The sequence below is a fragment of the Bufo bufo genome, chromosome 6, assembly GCF_905171765.1.
Source record: "Bufo bufo chromosome 6, aBufBuf1.1, whole genome shotgun sequence".
Taxonomy (NCBI): domain Eukaryota; kingdom Metazoa; phylum Chordata; class Amphibia; order Anura; family Bufonidae; genus Bufo; species Bufo bufo.
This window is the reverse complement of record NC_053394.1, coordinates 372,484,125-372,505,170: the sequence shown is the minus strand read 5'-3', so window position 1 is coordinate 372,505,170 and position 21,046 is coordinate 372,484,125. Positions and strand designations below refer to the sequence as shown.

Below are 21,046 nucleotides of genomic sequence, written 5' to 3'. Positions count from 1 at the left end.
AAATACATTGAGGCTACCGTGCAAATCTGCTGCCCTGCTTTGAATACATGATGCATCGGAGGCCTGCTTTAAGTGTCCGATGCCCAATCCAAGTCTGCCCACTGTCCCCCAATAAAAGATGCCACCTCCAAGTCTGCCAACTGTCCCCTATATAGGTTTCAGCACAGATAAAATACATTGAGGCTACCGTGCAAATCTGCTGCCCTGCTTTGAATATATGAAGAATTGGAGGCCTGCTTTAAGTGTCCGATGCCCAATCCAAGTCTGCACACTGTCCCCCAATAAAAGATGCCACCTCCAAGTCTGCCAACTGTCCCCTATATAGGTTTTAGCACAGATAAAATACACTGAGGCTACCGTGCAAATCTGCTGCCCTGCTTTGAATACATGATGCATCAGAGGCCTGCTTTAAGTGTCCGATGCCCCCATCCAAGTCTGCCCACTGTCCCCCAATAAAAGATGCCACCTCCAAGTCTGCCAACTGTCCCCTATATAGGTTTTAGCACAGATAAAATACATTGAGGCTACCGTGCAAATCTGCTGCCCTGCTTTGAATACATGATGCATCGGAGGCCTGCTTTAAGTGTCCGATGCCCAATCCAAGTCTGCCCACTGTCCCCCAATAAAAGATGCCACCTCCGAGTCTGCCAACTGTCCCCTATATAGGTTTCAGCACAGATAAAATACATTGAGGCTACCGTGCAAATCTGCTGCCCTGCTTTGAATATATGAAGAATCGGAGGCCTGCTTTAAGTGTCCGATGCCCAATCCAAGTCTGCACACTGTCCCCCAATAAAAGATGCCACCTCCGAGTCTGCCAACTGTCCCCTATATAGGTTTCAGCACAGATAAAATACATTGAGGCTACCGTGCAAATCTGCTGCCCTGCTTTGAATACATGATGCATCGGAGGCCTGCTTTAAGTGTCCGATGCCCCCATCCAAGTCTGCACACTGTCCCCCAATAAAAGATGCCACCTCCAAGTCTGCCAACTGTCCCCTATATAGGATTACATGATGCATCGGAGGCCCCCTTTAAGTGTCCGATGCCCAATCCAAGTCTGCCCACTGTCCACCAATAAAAGATGCCACCTCCGAATCTGCCAACTGTCCCCTATATAGGTTTTAGCACAGATAAAATACATTGAGGCTACCGTGCAAATCTGCTGCCCTGCTTTGAATATATGAAGAATTGGAGGCCTGCTTTAAGTGTCCGATGCCCAATCCAAGTCTGCACACTGTCCCCCAATAAAAGATGCCACCTCCAAGTCTGCCAACTGTCCCCTATATAGGTTTCAGCACAGATAAAATACATTGAGGCTACCGTGCAAATCTGCTGCCCTGCTTTGAATATATGAAGAATCGGAGGCCTGCTTTAAGTGTCCGATGCCCAGTCCAAGTCTGCCCACTGTCCTCCAATAAAAGATGCCACCTCCAAGTCTGCCAACTGTCCCCTATATAGGATTACATGATGCATCGGAGGCCCCCTTTAAGTGTCCGATGCCCAATCCAAGTCTGCCCACTGTCCACCAATAAAAGATGCCACCTCCGAATCTGCCAACTGTCCCCTATATAGGTTTACATGATGCATCGGAGGCCCCCTTTAAGTGTCCGATGCCCAATCCAAGTCTGCCCACTGTCCCCCAATAAAAGATGCCCCCTCCGAGTCTGCCAACTGTGCCCTATATAGGTTTAAGCACAAATAACATACACTGTGCTTACCATGCGAATCTGCTGCCCCTGCGCGTTCACACAGCCCTGCGCTGTGCAAATCTGCTGCCCGCGCGTTCACCGAAAGCAGCTGTTAAGATCAGCTGCCCTGAGACAAGCCCTCCATATAGCCAATAAGATTACAGGATTTAGAACACACCTACCTAAGAAGCCGCACGTACAGACAGGAAGTGACGCGGGCAGCAGATTTGTATGGGCAGCAGATTTGTATGGGCAGCAGATTTGCACAGAACACCTGGTCACGTGATCTGTGCACGTCGCTTCGGGCGCCATCTTAGATATCTCCCCAGTAGTAAAGGGAGCGGTAGCTGCGGAGGACGCGTACACAGAGGTTACACACTTCGTTGTTTTCTCCCCCAAGTATATCATTTCCGCGCGGCCTTGTATTTCAGGACTACAGCTGGGAAAGCCGCCGGCCCGCCACCCTTCAGTGAGGTGAGTGACGCTTTTATCGTCCTTCTTCAGAGCTCTAAGATGGCGGCGGCTCCTGCCACTGAGGCAGATACTGACGTGGGGAGGAGGGATAGTTCTAATCAAACTTAACTGTAAATAGTATTTAAGTAAAAACAGTTTTCCTGTCCTAAATGTGATAATAAAAGCAGCAGCCTGCTCCTCCGCTGTATACTTGTCACTGTTTTCACATATTCTGGTATTAAAGGGGTTGTCTGGGTTCAGATCCGAACCCCATTTTCACCCAGACAGCCCCCAATATGAGCATCAGAGATTTCATGCGCTCTCCTTTGCCCTGCATTTAATGGAGATCCGGTGAAGTCGCCTAGCAGTCCCCACGGAGAGCTCTGTACGTCACCGGCACTAATGGGTGGGCTTCATCGCTCACCTAGCCTGTAAATCGGCTAAAGCCCACCCATCAGTGCCGGTGACATCACCGGGAACACTACTAGCCTTACCTGTGGAGAGCCCGTCACCGCTTCTCCTGAAAATGCTGAATCGCGCAGGGAAAAGGAGATCATCGGAGCAGGGTGCTCATATTAGGGGGGCTGTCTGGGTGAAAACGGGGATATGTGGGGTTCAGCTCTGAACCCGGACAACCCCCTTTAATACCAGACCTAATATACTGACCCTCTGCCTGCGGACACGGACCCATTCTCTTGACAACGGTTTGCATGCACTACTATTTTGGGGTGCGGAGACGCAGACACAACCGTTCCGTTAGGAGTCGGTTGTGTTGCATCGAAGCGGAACAAACCAGATCCATTGCTTAAAACAATGCAAGTCAGATGGTGACGGATCTGGGGAAAAAAAACAGATCTGGCCCCATTGACTTACAATGTATTTAGTGATCTAGTTTGTTCCGTTTTGGTGACCAGACACAAAACCGCAGATTGAGGTATAATTTTCCCCTAGGTCGCCTGCACACAGTAGTATGCCCCCTTTAGTGTGGCACCCGCACACACAGTAGAGTGCCCCCTTTAGTGTGGCACCCGCACACACAGTAGAGTGCCCCCTTTAGTGTGGCACCCGCACACACAGTAGAGTGCCCCCTTTAGTGTGGCACCCGCACACACAGTAGAGTGCCCCCTTTAGTAGTGCCCCCGCACACACAGTAGAGTGCCCCCTTTAGTAGTGCCCCCGCACCCAGTGTAGTGCCGGCAGCTGAATATTGAAGCATGGAGCGTTGATCCTTAGGACGCAGAGACAGTTGACAGTGAGACATGCCACAGCTGTCCCAGGACAGCCACCGAAATGGTTGGTTGGGACGAGGTACGCAGTGAGGGGTTAAAAAAAAAAACTCAATAAAGGTGAACAAGTTGGAAACCATGTGCCGCCACCTTGTGGGCAGACGAGGTATGACCCTCTGTTGAGCAGTAGCAGCATTTGGGGGGGGGGGGGACTCTCGTGGGCCTCAGGTGATGAATGGTCCATAGGCCCTAGTTTAACCTGAATGTATTCAATGAGGAAACTCTTCAGACAATTAGCAAATTATCTTCAAGAGGAGGAAAATGTGAAAGAAATTAAGGGGTTAATGAACATGAATTGTACTTAATTGTGAAGTATTCTCCATTTTTAAGTTTTATGCTGAAATGTCTGTGGCTGATATAACATCTGTGAAGAGGACGGATTCTGAGTTGAATCAAGACGTCTAGTCTGTGGTTTTCTCCTGTTCAGACACGGCACATAGGGAAGTATAGACCGTATCCGGAGTCATGTCTGTGCGCACACGTGTTCTTCCGTTATGCTTCTCATTGGTTGCTTTAATATATACTTGATAGTAGTGTTGAGCGAACTTCTGTTTTAAGTTCGGCATCTAAAGTTCGGCTTCCGGTTAGCGGAGGATTCCGATATGGATTCCGAATTCCGTTGTGGTCTGTGGTAGCGGAATCAATAATGGCCGATTATTGATTCCACTACCACGGACCACAACGGAATTCGGAATCCATATCGGGATCCTCCGCTAACCGGAAGCCGAACTTTAGACGCCGAACTTAACAGAAGTTCGCTCAACACTACTTGATAGCTAAAGGCGAGTTTGGCTACGACACAATTTACATGGCCAAGTACTGCATGGTGGCGCTGCGAGATGGCGTGTCCTGAACATGGACTACGGTATGAGGTATTGCTTCTATAAAGAGGACCTGTCACCGCTCCTGACTGCATCCCCCATGTAATACCAATTCTGTGGGGGGGTGTACCTGCACAGTCTACTGAATGGAGAGTGACTCTGTGCGGGTACACCTCCCAACTGGTTACCTCCCCTCTGTACCCTTACTGCAGACTGCTAGCAATTCATTCATGACTTCTAGTAGAAGTAATAAAGGAACGGCACAGAATAGATGTTCCAGAATAGTTATCACATGGGGAATGCATGTAGCTATCAAAACAGGCATGTCAGGAGCGGTGAAAGGTCCTCTTTGAGCATGTAGGCCAGGAGCCAACGAGAACATGGGGCCAAACGAGACATGAACAGATCCTTAAAAAAACTGTTCTCAGACATCCAGCATTGTGAGGAATACGGCCATACCAGTCGGTGTAATAAATGACTTATTTGCCTGTATTTGTTTTGTCTTTTAACAGAAGTGGATAAAGACATTGTGGTGTAACCTCCCCTGAGGAATGATGTCTTGCACCACCGTCACAAGATCTTTTACCTGCTCTCCATTGGACGATATGCCAAGGTAAGAGCAAGATGACTGCCTCCTGTCCTGCTGTTTTCCTGGCTTATACCTCCCAAGGGATGCCACTGTGGGCATAGTGTCCTCTCTCATAGGAGATGTGTATATTTCTCCTATAGGAGACAGATGACACTATGCCTGCTGAGCCAATTTTACATATATATAAAAAAAAAAACATTAGGCATCCTCATGTCTGAAAAAGTGTGAACTATTAAAATATTTTAAAAAATGTCCTATGCGATGAACGCTGTAAGGGAAAAAAATATTAAAATGGCTCCGATTCGCCATTTTTAGTCACGTGTACCCCCAAAAAATAGAATAGGACTGTTCTATTATGGGCCGGACGTTCCATAAAAGGTGTATTGCACACAGCTTTTTTTAGTGGTTTATTTATTTTGCATGGTATTGAGTATAGCAATACTTTATGGTATCGAAATAAAATCAAAAGTTTGGTATCGTGACAACCCTAAATGGGATGTGTCAAGTTTCTGGTATTCGGTCAGTGGAAAAAAAAAAAGTGTGTGTGTGTGTGTGTATACGTCTTTATATTTAAAATATATGTATTTTCTTTTCAGTAAGAATGAGGGCTCTCACCCGCACTCATGTGTATCTGTACTTGGAAGAGTCCTCTCTGCTCCTAACAACCAGAAGTTTTGTTCCCAAGAAAGCTTATCTGAATTGGTTATGGAGAAGAATGGTAAGTAATGTGCATATGATTAGTATGACATAGCCGTACATGAGCGTGTTTTTGTGTTGCTATCACCGGGAGCTGGTGATTTTATTTTTTGGTGGGTTTCTCCTGTGTATGATATCAAATTCCAGTTTTATAGTAGCCTGTAGTCGTTCACGGGAAGTCACTTTAGAAATCGAGAAATTAAAATTCTATTTTCTTTCTTTCCATACCAGCAAAGAACCTTAAAGCCGTGTCAGAATTTGTCCAAAAACATTACGGAGAGTTGATAGGGTTCATGAACAGTTATCTGTACTTGTGTGATCTTAATGGCACTATCTACATGGGGCAGACATATCTGAAAGAAGGCTGGGAAGAGTCATATCTTCCAGAAATAACAAGAATGGAGGTGCTGGGCACTCTGGAGGTGGACTGTGTGGACATTTCTCCCTGCCCCAGTGAGCAGTGGGTCATACTGGTGGGAGAAGATGGATATGTCTATGCTTATTGGAATGAAGAGCTGAAGTTAATTGCAAAAAGCCTAAGAGAATTTGTAAAATACGGCAAGAAGAAAGTTTATGCATCGTATTTGTATTCTGAATGCAGTGATGAGGTAGGATGTAACTCAAATTCTCATCGGTTTTGTACTTTTTTTTTTTTTTTGTGATGCTATCTTTGTCCTTTCAAAAATTTTAAAGGGGACCTTTCACCGCTCCTGACATGCCTGTTTTAATAGCTACTTGCATTCCCCCTGTGATAACTGTTCTATTCTCATAACTGTATGTTGTGCCATTCCTTTATTATTTCTACTAGAAGTTAAGAATGAATTGCTAGCAGTCTCTGGGGTCTCTGCACAGTCTGAGAATGGAAGCTCTGACTGGATAGAGTAACTTTGTGCAGATACACCCCCCCAACTTGTTTCCACCCCTCTATATCTTTACTGCAGACTGCTAGCAATTCATTCATAACTTCTAGTAGAAATAATAAAGCAATGGCACAACATACAGTTATAAGAATACATGCTCCAGTTATTACTTGGGGAATGCATGTCGCTATTAAAACAGGCATGTCAGGAGCTGTGACAGGTCCTCTTTAAAACGGAAAAAACCTTGCTCACATTTATTTTTTTAATGGCACAATGCCCAACTAAAATGTTTTTCTTTATCCCCTTAACGCCCAGCGCCGTACATGTACGGCGCTCTAATCGGGCGAATGCAGGAGCTGTGCCTGCCCGATCCGCGGCAGGAGTCCAGCAGTCACTGATAGCCGGACTCCTGCTGTATGTATCGGCAGCGGTGAAATCACTAATGCCGGCGCATTAACCCCTGCACAGCCGCAATCAGCACTGACCGCAGCACGTCCTCGTGCTGCTGTGATGCCTACCGGATGGCAGGGAAAGCAGCGCGATGCCTTTCTTGGGCAACGTGGCTGCCTTCCGGGCGAGAGCCTGTGAGATCCAGTCCCCTGGATCTCACAGGCAGGAAGCTGTATGAGTAATACACACTGTATTAGGGTACTTTCACACTAGCGTTGCAGATTAAAATTTTAACTGCCATGGATAATAGTCAGTGTCACTACCACCAGTCTCAGACACGGCACACCTGCATGGCCTCCCTTCTCTCTCTCGCACACACACAGTTGGCTGTTTTCAGGCACTATGTATTTCCATCTGAGAGACATTATTTTAAAAATAAATTCTGCTTGTGGGGGCTCATTTTTGAGGAATGATATGACTTTCATTGGTACCATTTTGAGGTACACATTACTTTTTAATCGCTCAATATTACACTTTTCATGAGTTGAGATGACCAAAAAATGGTTGCTGTTTTGGCAGCCTTTTTTTATAGCGCCAAACATTACGGACACAGCGATACCTAATTTATGTTTTATATTTATTTAAAAAAATTTTGGGGGGGAAATGGCTTTTTTTTTTTTTTTTTTTTTTTTTTTTTTGCGCCCCACCATGGGACTTCAGCTATTTCAATAATACAGCACAATACATGCTGTTTAGGCCTCATGCACACAAACGTATTTTTTGTCAGTGTTCTCCAATACATTCCAGAAGGGTTACATAGCATCATAAATCAATATAATGCTATGTGACCCCTGGCAACGCAGGGAGTTCAGGCCGGGTGCTGCGATGCGGACTCGCTGCGTGACCAACGCTCGTCTGCAAGGGGCCTAAGGGTGCCACTGCTTCAGCGTTGACGTGTCCGCAGTGTAGCACGTGACCCCGTGGGTGCAAAAGTTTACATGTGAGGACTGGAAGGGCATTGAAGACTGGCTGGGAGCCACTGATTGGCGAAAAGCAGCAGATAACTATAGTTCCCTTCACAGGTCCCTCTTGAGGTAAGAAGAATGCAGCCATACATTCACATCAGTAGTGGTCTGTCTGCTTGGGACACTTACTAAGCTAAATATGACAAAATGTTCCACAATTAGTGTGTACGTCAGGACTGTCTGCAAGCCCAAGTTCTGACTCCCCTATTTTATCATACTGACTTAACTTCCCAGGTATACCTGGCAGGCGGACCGCCCTGTCTGTTACTGCACCTCCTGCTGTTGATATTTGGGTGAAATGCAGATAACGGGCCTTCAGTCTCACTTTAAGTTGTTATATTTCTCCCTTTCAGGATGATGAATCTGCAAAACCAAGTGAAGAAATACAGAAAATCCGGCAAAGAACAAAAGATTTTGTGAACAACAATGCAGATGAGTTTAGAAAGTTCCTGGCTAAAATAAAATCACTGAAACAAACATGAACTCTGCTCTACAGCAAGAAGGTGTCTTACAGGACATGCTCTATTTTCTTGCGGTGCTCTTCACATCCATTCCGTCCCCATGTCTTTAGAATGGGATTTACTAAACAAAGACCACCAGAATCCCTTACAATGGGGGCCTTACAGTAGCCAAGCCCTGTGGCTTATTGACATGTTCAACACCAATTCATGTTCTCTTCATTGTCCTGGTACGCAGAGCCGCCGTGTCCGAGCTACATTTTATTCAACACTGCTGCATCACAATCCCGGAGGAAGGCATTGGAAAGTCAATAAACTGGAGTTGGTCAGTGGAAATCCCACAATTCCAGATGGATATGTTTCCACTTTTGATGTTTTGGAGACAGTTATGGGAGAGTGTGGCAGCTGTAGTCTCCTTGTCTGCATGGTCAGTGTGAGAGTAAATGCATCTACACCGGGTGTATATTAGTATCCAGTGTATATTCAACTACAATAGGGTTCTGTAATGTAACACATTGCAGGTGGAAATATCCTTTGGAGGGAGACGAGCAAGATTCATTTTCTACAAGATATATTCTATAATAGAATTTCTTAATAAAGTGTTAAACTAAATTTGAGTTCTAATTCTTTTGAGCGTTATCTATATGTATACTTTCTCCTTATGCGCTGTGGTTTAGGAATATCCATACCACTACACAGTAGGACGTACAGGTAATAATCTTATTTTGCGTGCCTTCACATGTGCCTAACACAAGGTTATGAAAGTACCGCCTCCTATCATCATTTTACAATGGCACCATGGAGTGGTATAGATAAGGCAACAAGTGAACAGTTCTTGAAGTCGATGTTTTGGAAACAGGAAAAATGAACAATTTTGAAGATTTAAGCGAGTTTGACAAGAACCTAACTCAAAATTGTGTGTCAATGTATGAGAGACAACATATGAATTTATCACTGGTACTACTCCCTGGAAACTAAATATCACCAAAAATGAGGGGGTAATTGAAAATGTAAAACTCAATTCAAGGGCTTTTTCACACTTGCGTTATTGTCTTCCGGCATAGAGTTCCGTCGTCGGGGCTCTATGCCGGAAGAATCCTGATCAGGATTATCCTAATGCATCCTGAATGGAGAGAAATCCGTTCAGGAACGGAACGTTTTTTGGCCAGAGAAAATACCGCAGCATGCTGCGCTTTTTGCTCCGGCCAAAAATCTGGAACACTTGCCGCAAGGCCGGATCCGGAATGAATGCCCATTAAAAGGCATTGATCCGGATCCGGCCTTAAGCTAAACGTTTCGGCGCATTGCCGGATCCGACGTTTAGCTTTTTCTGAATGGTTACCATGGCTGCCGGGACGCTAAAGTCCTGGCAGCCATGGTAAAGTGTAGTGGGGAGCGGGGGAGCAGTATACTTACCGTCCGGGCGCTCCAGAGTGACGTCAGGGCGCCCCAGGCGCATGGATGACGTGATCACATGGCACGTCATCCATGCGCGTGGGGCGCTCTGACGTCATTCTGGAGCGCCCCGGGAGCCGCACGGACTGTAAGTATACCGCTCCCCACTACTACTATGGCAACCAGGACTTTAATAGCGTCCTGGGTGCCATAGTAACACTGAACGCATTTTGAAGACTGATGCGTCTTCAAATGCTTTCAGTTCACTTGCGTTTTTCCGGATCCGGCGTGCAATTCCGGCAAGTGGAGTACACGCCGGAACCGGACAACGCAAGTGTGAAAGAGCCCTAAAATGGATCAAAAAGCACACAAAATAATAGAACGGTCTTACCATTATGCTGCTAATTTAGTGGGTATACAGATAACCAGATAGATGACACTGTGCTGTTAGCTTTGTTGGTGTCCAGATAGTCAGGTACTTGACACCAGCTAGGTGGGTAGATGGGGAAGAAGGGTATAATACAATGCACGTATCCTGTCGGTGTAATGCCCTATCGGGTCTATTTTGCTCTAATGACCTCCTAATACGGAGTCATCGCCCTGAACCTCCGTCCGAAACCTCACCTGTTAACGCTCCCTAAAAATCCTATTAGGCTGGGTTCACACGAGCGGATGCCGTGCGTGGCATCCGCTCCGTGAAAGAGTGCCAAGACCCGATGCAGACTGCAGAGGCACGGAGCATTAACATGACTGATAATGCTCCGTGCCTCTTTACTACGAAATCACAGTTGTCACTGTGATTTCGTAGTAAAGAGATCACAGAGAGGCACGGAGCATTATCAGTCATGTTAATGCTTCATGCCTCTGCAGTCTGCATCGGGTCTTGTCACTCTTTCACGGAGCGGATGCCACGCACGGCATCCGCTCGTGTGAACCCAGCCTTAGGGGAAGAGAAAAACATCCAACTACACCCTACCTAACTAAATACGCTAGTCTAGGGTAGGGCCCAGATAATCTTCACAAAAAGGTTCTGACGCATTTCATCTCTACAAGTGATCCCAGACTGATCAGGGGACAGGAATCTAAAATAAAACAATATATGGAAATGTATCCGTAATGATCACTGCTATTTTAGTCCGGTGATACCAATGATATAGAAGGTACCGTGACCATACCATGTAGAGAGAGGGCAGATGAATAGCCCTACTCACTCCCAATACAAACTGAATTTACCTCCACATGTAAGAAGTGTGGCAGCGCAGTTTGCTGATCGGCGGCAGCATGACACATGCCGCCGCCGATTTAAATCGATCTAGAAGGTGACGCTGGATCAGACAACTCACAAATGGGAAGCAGTGTGTGCATTCCTCTGTAAAAAAAAAAAGCCGGTAATTGCTCACCGGTAATTCTGTTTCCTCATGGTCACGACAGCACCACCAGAGAGATGGACTCCTCCCCCCTGGGACAGGAAACCTAGAGCACAAATGGAAGCTCTTCCGTCCCATACATCAGTGAATTACAGAGATCTAGGAAAGGAACCCTTTCTTCTTATCCCCTGCTTTTCTAATAAATCTGTGAGGACCGAACCAAAAAGTAACTCGCCCTCACATGGTATGGCACACAATTTATTTTTGGAGCTGAGGTCCCCTGACCAGTTCTTTACCCTTAGAGCCCGCCTAGCCGAGTTCATCAAGGCGGCCGCCGCCCTAGCGGACAGCCTCAGGGTATCAGAAGAAGAATCTGCCTTGGTACTTCTGGGTGGGGACTTTAATGCCGGTTTCTCTGATTTAATGGATCGCCTGGCTTTACCGGGTAGGCCGATGCACGCAACACAGCAGCGCTTGGCTAGGGACTTTCGTAAATTAGTGCGGAAGTATTCCCTGTATGACCTCTGGCGTCTCTCCCACCCAACTGACAGAGCCTTCTTTTACTCTGCCCCACACCCGTATCGACTATTTTTTTGGTACAATTTCAACCCTCCAGTTACTGGAGTGGGCGGATATGGGCCAAATCACCTGGTCTGATCACGCCCCAGTAATGATCGACATTAGTAGCGGATCGGGTCATGTCTGCCAATGCCACTGGAGACTTAATGACTTCCTTTTGAAGCAGCCCATTACTAGGGAGGAACTTCGCGAACATTTGAAGTCCTACTTTCTTTGAATGAGGGGTCAGTGGGAGATGTTCGTCCTCTGTGGAAGGCCCATAAGGCGGTCATGAGGGGTCATTGTATTGGGATAAGCTCTAGACTAAAGAAGGACTCTGTTGCCCTGGTCAAGACTCTTACCTCCCGCCTGCGAACCCTAGAGGGCAAGATGGCTGCTTGTCCCTCGCGCTCCACACTAGATAGAGCCCAACTAAAGAGTCTAGCGTTAGGTCGTGTCAACAAGCTATTGCTTTACACGCGACAGCGTTACTATGCTTGGGGGAACAAACCACACACGTTACTGGCCAGACAACTCAGGAACTGCACTGTCCGAGTGCTATTAAAGGGTTTCTATCACTTCGTTTCACCTATTTAGCTTTCAGACACTAGCGATCCGCTAGTGTCTGCTTTATCTAACCATCCTAATATAAGAGCTTATTGTCCTGCCGTTTAGCTAAAAAAATAACTTATATAGATATGCAAATGAGCCTTTAGGTGCTATGGGGGCGTGATTAGCACCTAGAGGCTCCGTCTACCTTAACAAACTGCCGCCGCCCAGCGCGTCCCTCCAGCCCGCCCATCTCCTCCGGAATGCGATGCTCCTCGTATTCGGCGCATGCGCAGTGAATGTCTGATCGCTTCCCTGCTCAGACATCTCCATTGCGCCTGTTCCTCGGAGCACTATGACGTCATCGGCGCAGGCGCAGTGGAGATGTCTGAGCAGGGAAGTGATCAGACATTCACTGCGCATGCGAGGAGCATCGCATTCCGGAGGAGATGGGCGGGCTGGAGGGACGCGCTGGGCGGCGGCAGTTTGTGAAGGTAGACGGAGCCTCTAGGTGCTAATCACGCCCCCATAGCACCTAGAGGCTCATTTGCATATCTATATAAGTTATTTTTTTAGCTAAACGGCAGGACAATAAGCTCTTATATTAGGATGGTTAGATAAAGCAGACACTAGCGGATCGCTAGTGTCTGAAAGCTAAATAGGTGAAACGAAGTGATAGAAACCCTTTAAGGGGGCGGACGGAACAATTCACTAGGACCCTAGGGTGATAGCGGAGATGTTCTCAACCTACTACACTGCCCTGTACAATCTACCCTCTGACCTCCCCTCCGATGAGGGACTCGGAGACAGTACACTCCAGTCGTACCTAGCCTCCTGTCACCTTCCTACCCTGACCGCCTCCGATCACTCCTGAAGAGATAGGGGAAATAGTAGACCAATTGCTGGAAGGTAAATCCCCAGGACCTGACAGCTTTTCATATAAATACTATAAGACTTTCAAGACTGAACTAACCCCTCACTTAGTGACCCTTTTTAACCAGTTCCTAGCCGGCAACGCAGTACCTGCGCCGATGTCCCACTCTTATCTCACAATGATCCCGAAACCTGGGAAAGATCCCCACGAATGCCAAAATTACAGGCCCATTGCCCTGCTTAACTCAGACCTTAAGATCTATACCAAAGTCCTGGCCTCCCGACTAAATGTTTTCCTCCCCGCCCTGATCCATAAAGACCAGGTGGGGTTTGTCCCAGGCCGTCAGGGAGCTGATAACACCCGCAGAAGCATTGACCTGATAGATGTTGTATCTCGCTCGGGGGAGGATGCGCAACTTCTTAGTTTAGACTCCGAAAAGGCGTTTGACCGTTTAAGCTGGCCATTCCTCTTTGCTACACTGCAAGCATACGGTCTTTCTGGCCCCTTCGTTCACGCCATGCGTAGCTTATACTCCTCCCCCACAGCGACAATCAAACTCTCTCATGCCCAGTCTCGCCCCATACGCATTGCCAACGGGACGAGACAAGGGTGCCCCTTGTCTCCTCTATTATTTGCTATGTGTATCGAGCCCCTGGCGGCCAAAATCAGATCCTGCCCGGATGTCAGAGGGGTTCAGGTTAGGGACAAGGAATTCAAATTGTCTCTATACGCGGATGACATCCTCCTTACCCTTACCAAACTTCATGTTTCTCTACCAAATCTCCACTCCATTCTACAGGAATTCGGTCGGCTCTCAGGGTATAAGGTCAACACCCATAAAACTGAGGCCCTCCCCCTCAATGTTCCTCAGGCGGTCCTGAACTCTCTTAAGATGAACTTCCCTTTCCAATGGAAGAGAGATTTCTTGCGATACTTGGGTGTTGATCTTACGCCCCGATATGGGGATCTTTATAAAGCCAACTTCCCACGCATATATGCAGAAATCAGGGGTCTACTGGATAAGTGTCACTCTCTCCCGAGACGCATTGCCGCGACTAAAATGACAATATTGCCTAAGCTACTATACCTCTTTGAAACTCTTCCAATTGCGGTCCCCCTTAGGGACCTGAGATCCACCCAATCTCAGCTCCTTAGATTTATATGGGCGGGGAAACGTCATAGAATCCCAAGGTCAGTCCTCCTATCAAGTAAGCACCAGGGTGGGTTAGGGGTACCGGACCTGTCTAAATATTATTGGGCAGCCCAATTACGCTATATCAAGGCCTGGGCTTCTCTGCACCCGTACTCTGTCTGGATCCAGATAGAAAGACTCTGGCTAGCCCCGATTCATCCCAACTCTATGCTATGGTCAGGATCTCATGGCGCCCTGCCAAATAGGGATCTTTTAGGGCCCATGGCCTGCACTAGATCCATATGGCAGCTATGTAGTGGTCGGTTCCCTCTAATGTCTATCCACTCCGCCATGACCTCCTTTCTATATCACCCTAAGCTCACCACTAGTCTTACCGCATCCACGACGAGACCATGGTTTCAACGAGGGGTGTTCAGGTTTGCAGACATTGTGGACCCCTTCACTAGGGACCTTTTGCCATTTCCAACCCTCCAGACAAAATATGATCTCCCCTCCTCCTCCAATTACTTTTATATCCAAATTAGTCACTTTGCCCGGTCCATTTTCTCGGGGGTTACAGTCTCCCTCCCCCTTTGAACGCCTTTGTAGGGAAGGGGTACACACGAAGGGTCTGATTTCTGAAATCTATTCCATATTACTGACCCCCTTTCCTGATCGGGTCCAACGGCACTCCTACATGGTACGGTGGGAGGAATATCTGGGGAAGACTCTGCCAGACACACTGTGGCGCCTTATATGGAGGAGGGCAGCGAAATCCTCAATGGCGGTACTACATCAGGAGAACCAATATAAAATTTTGATGCATTGGTATCACACTCCTGACCTCCTCCAAAGAATGAATCCGGTTATTCCGAGAGAGTGCTGGAGGTGCGGGTTACATAGGGGTACACTGCCTCATATCTATTGGGACTGTCCCAAGATACGCCCCTACTGGACTGTAGTAGGCACCCTTCTAAGTGACATTTTTGCAGTGGAGATCCAGCCTGACCCTATGTCCTTCCTGCTTAATGTGGTACCTCGTCAAGTTAAAAAACACTCACTTAAGTTACTACTAATGATACTTACAGCAGCCCATTGTCTAATACCTCGATGTTGGAAAAGCTCTGAACCACCAAGGGTCTCTGATTGGTATGCTAGGGTGACGGAAGTCCGAACCCTGGAATACTCCACAGCTATGTTTCAGGACAAAATTGCGCTCTCCAATGCCATATGGGATCCCTGGGACGATTACTGGGCTACGAGACATCCTTAGAGAGCTGGCGAGAATGGTGTATCTCCCCCCCCCCCCCCTCCCTATTGTGTCTTTGTCGTTTGTCTTGTCTCGTTGTTATTCAATGGTCCTATAATGGACTGATTAAAGACAGACATAGTTTATCTTTCTTCTGTGCACTTTATTGTCATATTAATGCTTGACATTCCTCTTTCTGTTATAGAATATTACTGAATGTTATTAATGCCTAGTTACTGTGAGTACGATGCTTTACATTTTATACCTCATACTTTGTACTGATGTGCATAGATCTGTTGTGGATATGCTTTGTCATTTCTTCACTCTTTAATAAATATACAATTATAAAAAAAAAGAAGAATCTGCCAAAAAGGCTGCTGCCTGCCTAATTGCGGGAAGAGAGGCAAGTAGTTGCTCCTTAGGTACGTCATTTTGGATGTCTGATGAGAGCTGGTCAATCAATAATATCATGGACCTAGCCACTGAGGTACCTGCTATGCTCAGTTTAAGAGCTGCCCCCGTGGACTCCCAGGCTCTCTTAAGGAACCCCTCCGCCTTTTTATCCATGGGTTCCTCAAGAGTCCCCAAATCTTTAAAAGGCAGAGAACTCTTTCTAAAAATGTTGGCAATAGCCACATCAATTTTAGGTGGATGATCCCAGGATCTGGTCTCGGTGTCCTCAAAGGGGTATTTCCTTTTTATGGCCCTAGGAATAAACTATTTCTTATCCGGGTTCTCCCATTCTCGTTTAATAAGTTGGGACACAGTCCGGTGAATAGGGAAAACTTTCCTTTTCTTTAATTCAAGACCCTCAAACATGATGTCCTGGATAGATTTCTGTTCTCTAGCCTCTTCCAGACCCATAGCTGATCTTACTGCCTTGACCAACTGATCCGTATCTTCACATTGAAACAGCGGTCTGCCTGACATATCATCTTCAGACCCCTCAGACTCCTCTCTTGCATAAACATAAGATAAATAGCTGGAGCAATATCATATATACATCGAAGTAAAGGTCGGACAAGCTGTAGACTATACCTGAGTCTGAATGAGCCATAATTAAACCCTCTTCCTCAACATCAGACAGAAGGGGCAACTGCCGAATGAGGTGCAGGTGACGTAAGCGCTGGCAAAACTCCTCTTAGGGAGGCTTCTATTTGGTTCTTAACCATGTCCTGCATCTGCAGCAGTAGTGAAGGCGTTTCTTGCGCAATAACCTTATTAGTGCAGCTGACACAATTAGGTTTACTATAGTCAGCCGCAAGACTGACTTTGCACATGGCACATTCCTTACTCTTAACTTTCTTAGATCTCCTGGAACCCTCATCCTGAAAATCAGTAACCATACCAAGGGTCAGGGAAAAAATTATTCACAAACCAAAACGCATACACTCACCACCTCGCCCTACGGTACCGTAAATGGGACCTTGGTAGAAGATTCTGAGCGAGAAAATCAGTAACCATACCAAGGGTCAGGGAAAAAATTATTCACAAACCAAAACGCATACACTCACCACCTTGCCCTACGGTACCGTAAATGGGACCTTGGTAGAAGATTCTGAGCGAGAAAATTAGTAACCATACCAAGGGTCAGGGAAAAAATTATTCACAAACCAAAACGCATACACTCACCACCTCGCCCTACGGTACCGTAAATGGGACCTTGGTAGAAGATTCTGAGCGAGATTTTCTGGCTTCACGTAGACGTCAATGTAGAATTTAAATTGTGTAGCACAGGTTAGACAAAGTGTCTGTCAAAGTGGCAGTTCAGGGTGTCCTCTTCAGCACAACATTTACTTTTGTCTCAACTCGGCATGCTAACACAATTTTCACATGTACACCATGCAGGATGTTCTCATACAGAAGTGGCCACTGGGCTTAGAGCAGCGGTCCCCAACCGCCGGGCCGCGGCCCAGGATCGGGCCTTGGAAGATGGTTTGCCGGGCCGCGGCGATCAGGGCAGTCTTTAACTCTGTACTAATGAAGCACTTCCATTATGGAAGCGCTTCATTAGTACAGAAGGACCAGGAAACGGTGAAGGATCTGTACTCACCGCTTCCTGGTCCACGGCTCGGCTATCGGCTGTGCAGAGCTGTGCACAGCGTGAGGTCGCTCTGTGACCTCACACTGTGCGCCGCTATACACAGCCAGCCGACAGCAGAATGAAGAGGATCGCGATGGTGACCAGGAGCAGGAGAGGTAAGTGTTTTTTTTATTTTATTTTATTTGCACTGGGGGCTGATGGCTGATGCACTGGGGGCAGACATGGGGGGCTGACATATGGCTGACATGGGGGGCTTAAGGCTGACATTGGGGGGCTTATGGCTGACATTGGGGGCTGATAGATGGCTAAAGGTTTGGGGGTTGATCTGAGCCATTGGGGGTCTGATCTGAGGTCTGATTAACATTGGGGGTCTGATTGCTTGTCTGACCTGAGGTGTAATGAATTTTTTTTTCTTATTGTTCTCTAAAACCTAGGTGCATCTTATAGGGCGAAAAATACGGTACAGTGCAGCAGAGACCATAGTCAGTTTATATAGTCGTTATATAGTGTTATATATTTTAATATGCCCCTCCCACCCCATAAGCCCCGCCCACTTGAAGCAGTCTGCCCCGTCCACCCCCTAAGTCCCGCCTCAGAAATAAGATATAATATCACTGTAGCGAGAACATTTCCATAAATTTCATCCGAAATCCAAATATCCCTAACTTTTTGTGAGCAGTGTAAAAATACAGAGATATCTCTCTCTATCACTCTTTATATAGGATGTCAGAGGATTGTACATAATCTATAAATGAACGCGTTTACATTGCTGAGCAATATGAAAAAAAGAAGTGTAAGGGTTCTTATGTTCCTCAGAATAACAATTAAAAGTGGTTCCAGATTTTCATAAAAGTGAAAACCACAAGGATACATAACATTCTGAAGAGGTAAGTGTGGGCTATGTGTAGATGATGTGAGGGGGCCACGGAAATAAGTCCAGAAAAGGGGTTTGCTGCTCTCAGAATAAACTGATAATTTGGCCACATCGCTGTGCGTAAAAACTAAACCCCAAAAACTTGCGGAATTGCGTTGTTTTTTTGTCTAATTTCATCCCATGTAATTTCTTTTTCCACTTCCCACCACATTGTATGCAACCGTATATGGTGCCATTAGAATGTGCATTTTGTACCACCAGAAAACAAGCCCTCATACGGCTATGTGAATGAAAAAATTAAAAAAGTTATGGCTTTGGGAGGGCTGGGAGTAAAAAAAAAAAAAAAAAAAGCGGGGGGTCTTGAAAGGGTTAAACAAATATAAAAATATAATCATGTAAAATAGTTTTAATTACATTTAATAGCATATCGTATAGCACCCTCAGCCCCATACCGTATATAGTAAAACACCCCCAGCCCCACGCAATATATAGTACAATACTGTCACGGGAATTACGGGGAAGGAAAGACAACCAAAGGGAACCACAACTAAACAACAACAGATTCGGCCCCAAACCTAGGGAGTAAAGAGGTCACCTCCTAGCATTCCCTGATACTCATCGTAAGCTGCTAACAACTCAGCTTAGGGAACAGGGAAAGAGGCAAGCGGCTCCTTCCAAACTGAAGGAGCTAGTCAAAACAGACACACCAAGAAAAGGGAAAGGACTTAGCTTGAGATGTAACTGGAACAGGAGAACCACCACACAAGCAGAGCACTCCACAGAAGAACTATCAGCCGCAGGGAAACAAGTGAGAGGCGGAACATATAAAGAGCCACCTGACTGATAATGAGCAGCATCTGCGAAGGGGTGGAAACCTGTCAGCAACAATGAAAACAAGAGAGATCTGTCAGATAGACTCCTGAGAATTCCGTCTATCTGAACTTCTAAGATCTCTCCCAGGGCCAGCGGTGACATTCTGGATGCCTGGGACTGAAGACAACTGCAGGAAAAGGGAGAGGTGATAATATTACAAAGAGGATACAATGGGGCACATTTGCTATAGTGTCTGCGTCTGTTTTCATGAGTAAAAAGCCTATTTCTTTCACAGGTTCTGAGATTACAATCTAAATACCTGGCACTGTAGGGCATGTTTAGGAGATGTCGTATCGCAATTTTTTCACATTCACAGCTTCGTTGTGGTGCTGTACCCCCCACCCTGTCTCTTTTGGCGCCCTGTATGCTAATCAGTAGCATCGGTACAGGGAGCAAGACAAACCTCTCAAGTGTCCCCCTTTTGGAGGGACAGTCCCTATATATATATATATATTTTTTTAAATCAGATAAATTTTATTGACAATTTTATGAGAAACCAGTACAAAAACATAAACCCCTCCCTTCCCCCCCTCCCTACAGGACTGCAGCCTAGAGAAGCTCCATATTGGAATCACTGTTGTCATTGTCCAAATAAAGTTCGATGTTGAAGCTTATCACGTGTGCGATTCATCTTCTAGTTCTTTTTCATAGGTCTGCTGTATCTCAGACATTCTTACCCATCACACATTCCCATGCACACTACTATAGTAATGCCCAAGCTGAAATGTCAGATAATATCTAGCTTACATCTTTCCCTTGACAGCTTCATCCTTATTATTACACATTTTTATCATAGTACTTATCTTTAATCTACTATATTATATACATAATCTATTCCCTGTTTCCACCTAGTCTATTGTACAGAGAAAATACTATAATGTGACATTGTAATGTTGCAACCATGTGGTCAGTATCTTCTCAAACTTCTTAATATTGCCTATTTTTCTGATATACAAATCTCTCTAGTTGCACTAAAGTATGAACCTTCTCTACCAATTCTTGTGCTTTTGGAGGATTTGGAGCAATCCAGTAATATGCAATTAGCTTCCTTGCATGATATAATATGCACATAATGGCTATTTTCTTTTCTGAAGTTACAGGCAATACCTTGACATATCCTAATATACATATCAAAGCTGACATTTATTTTTATACTAAACACATTAGGCCAGATTTATCATTACTCTGACAGCTCACTCCACTTTCACATATGGCTAAAGTCAGTTTTAGCAAAGTCAGATTTATGATCGGCCCTTTAAGACTGTAATAAATGTGGTTTGACGGTAGCAGTTTATCCGTCAGTAAGCAGCTTTACAAAAGTCGCACGTTTTTATGAAAAAGTCGCACGTTTTTATGAAAAAGTTGCATGTTCTATTAAAAAGTCTCATAAGATAAGCATGGTCCTCACTGGAGTGAAATTGCGACTTTTTTGCGACTTTTTAAATAGTCCCAATAGTAAATCTGTCTAGAGATTCATTTACATAAGAAAACACACCCACTTTCAGAAAACTGGCGAGCATAGTGCAGAGCAGAAAAAAGTCGCAAATTTGTGCGCAGTTTTAGCTTTTGGGACTTTTTCACTCCATTATTCTGACCTGAGCTAATGATAAATCTGGCCCATTGTTTATGAGTTCAGTAACGTCTACCCAGTATCGTCTCACTCGTGGACAGTTACACATAAGATGGATTAATTCTGCATTAGGCGTCCCACATCTCGGGCATTGGTCATCCTCCCTATACCCCATTTTCTTCATTACTACTGGAGTTCTATATATTCTATGGAGTAAATATAATTGAGATACTCTATGGGCCTCGCTTATTGCCACCTCAGGGAAGTCTTCTAACACGTTCTCCCACTGTTT

General features: G+C 45.8%; 1 protein-coding gene across 2 annotated transcripts; it reads left to right on the top strand.

Moving 5' to 3' along the window:
* The first annotated feature begins 1,995 nt into the window (after nt 1-1,995).
* On the top strand, nt 1,996-8,881 carry LOC121005899. Of its 2 annotated transcripts, none has more exons than XM_040438713.1 (5): nt 1,996-2,165; nt 4,764-4,864; nt 5,437-5,558; nt 5,768-6,144; nt 8,165-8,881. In XM_040438713.1, exons 2-5 carry the CDS (start codon nt 4,803-4,805, stop codon nt 8,291-8,293), a joined length of 690 nt encoding a protein of 229 aa, XP_040294647.1. In that variant the 5' UTR covers nt 1,996-2,165; nt 4,764-4,802; the 3' UTR covers nt 8,294-8,881. The 2 variants fall into 2 exon arrangements, with proteins under 2 accessions (XP_040294647.1, XP_040294648.1); XM_040438714.1 differs by having other exon boundaries at nt 1,999-2,165; nt 5,449-5,558.
* Nucleotides 8,882-21,046: the final 12,165 nt, after the last annotated feature.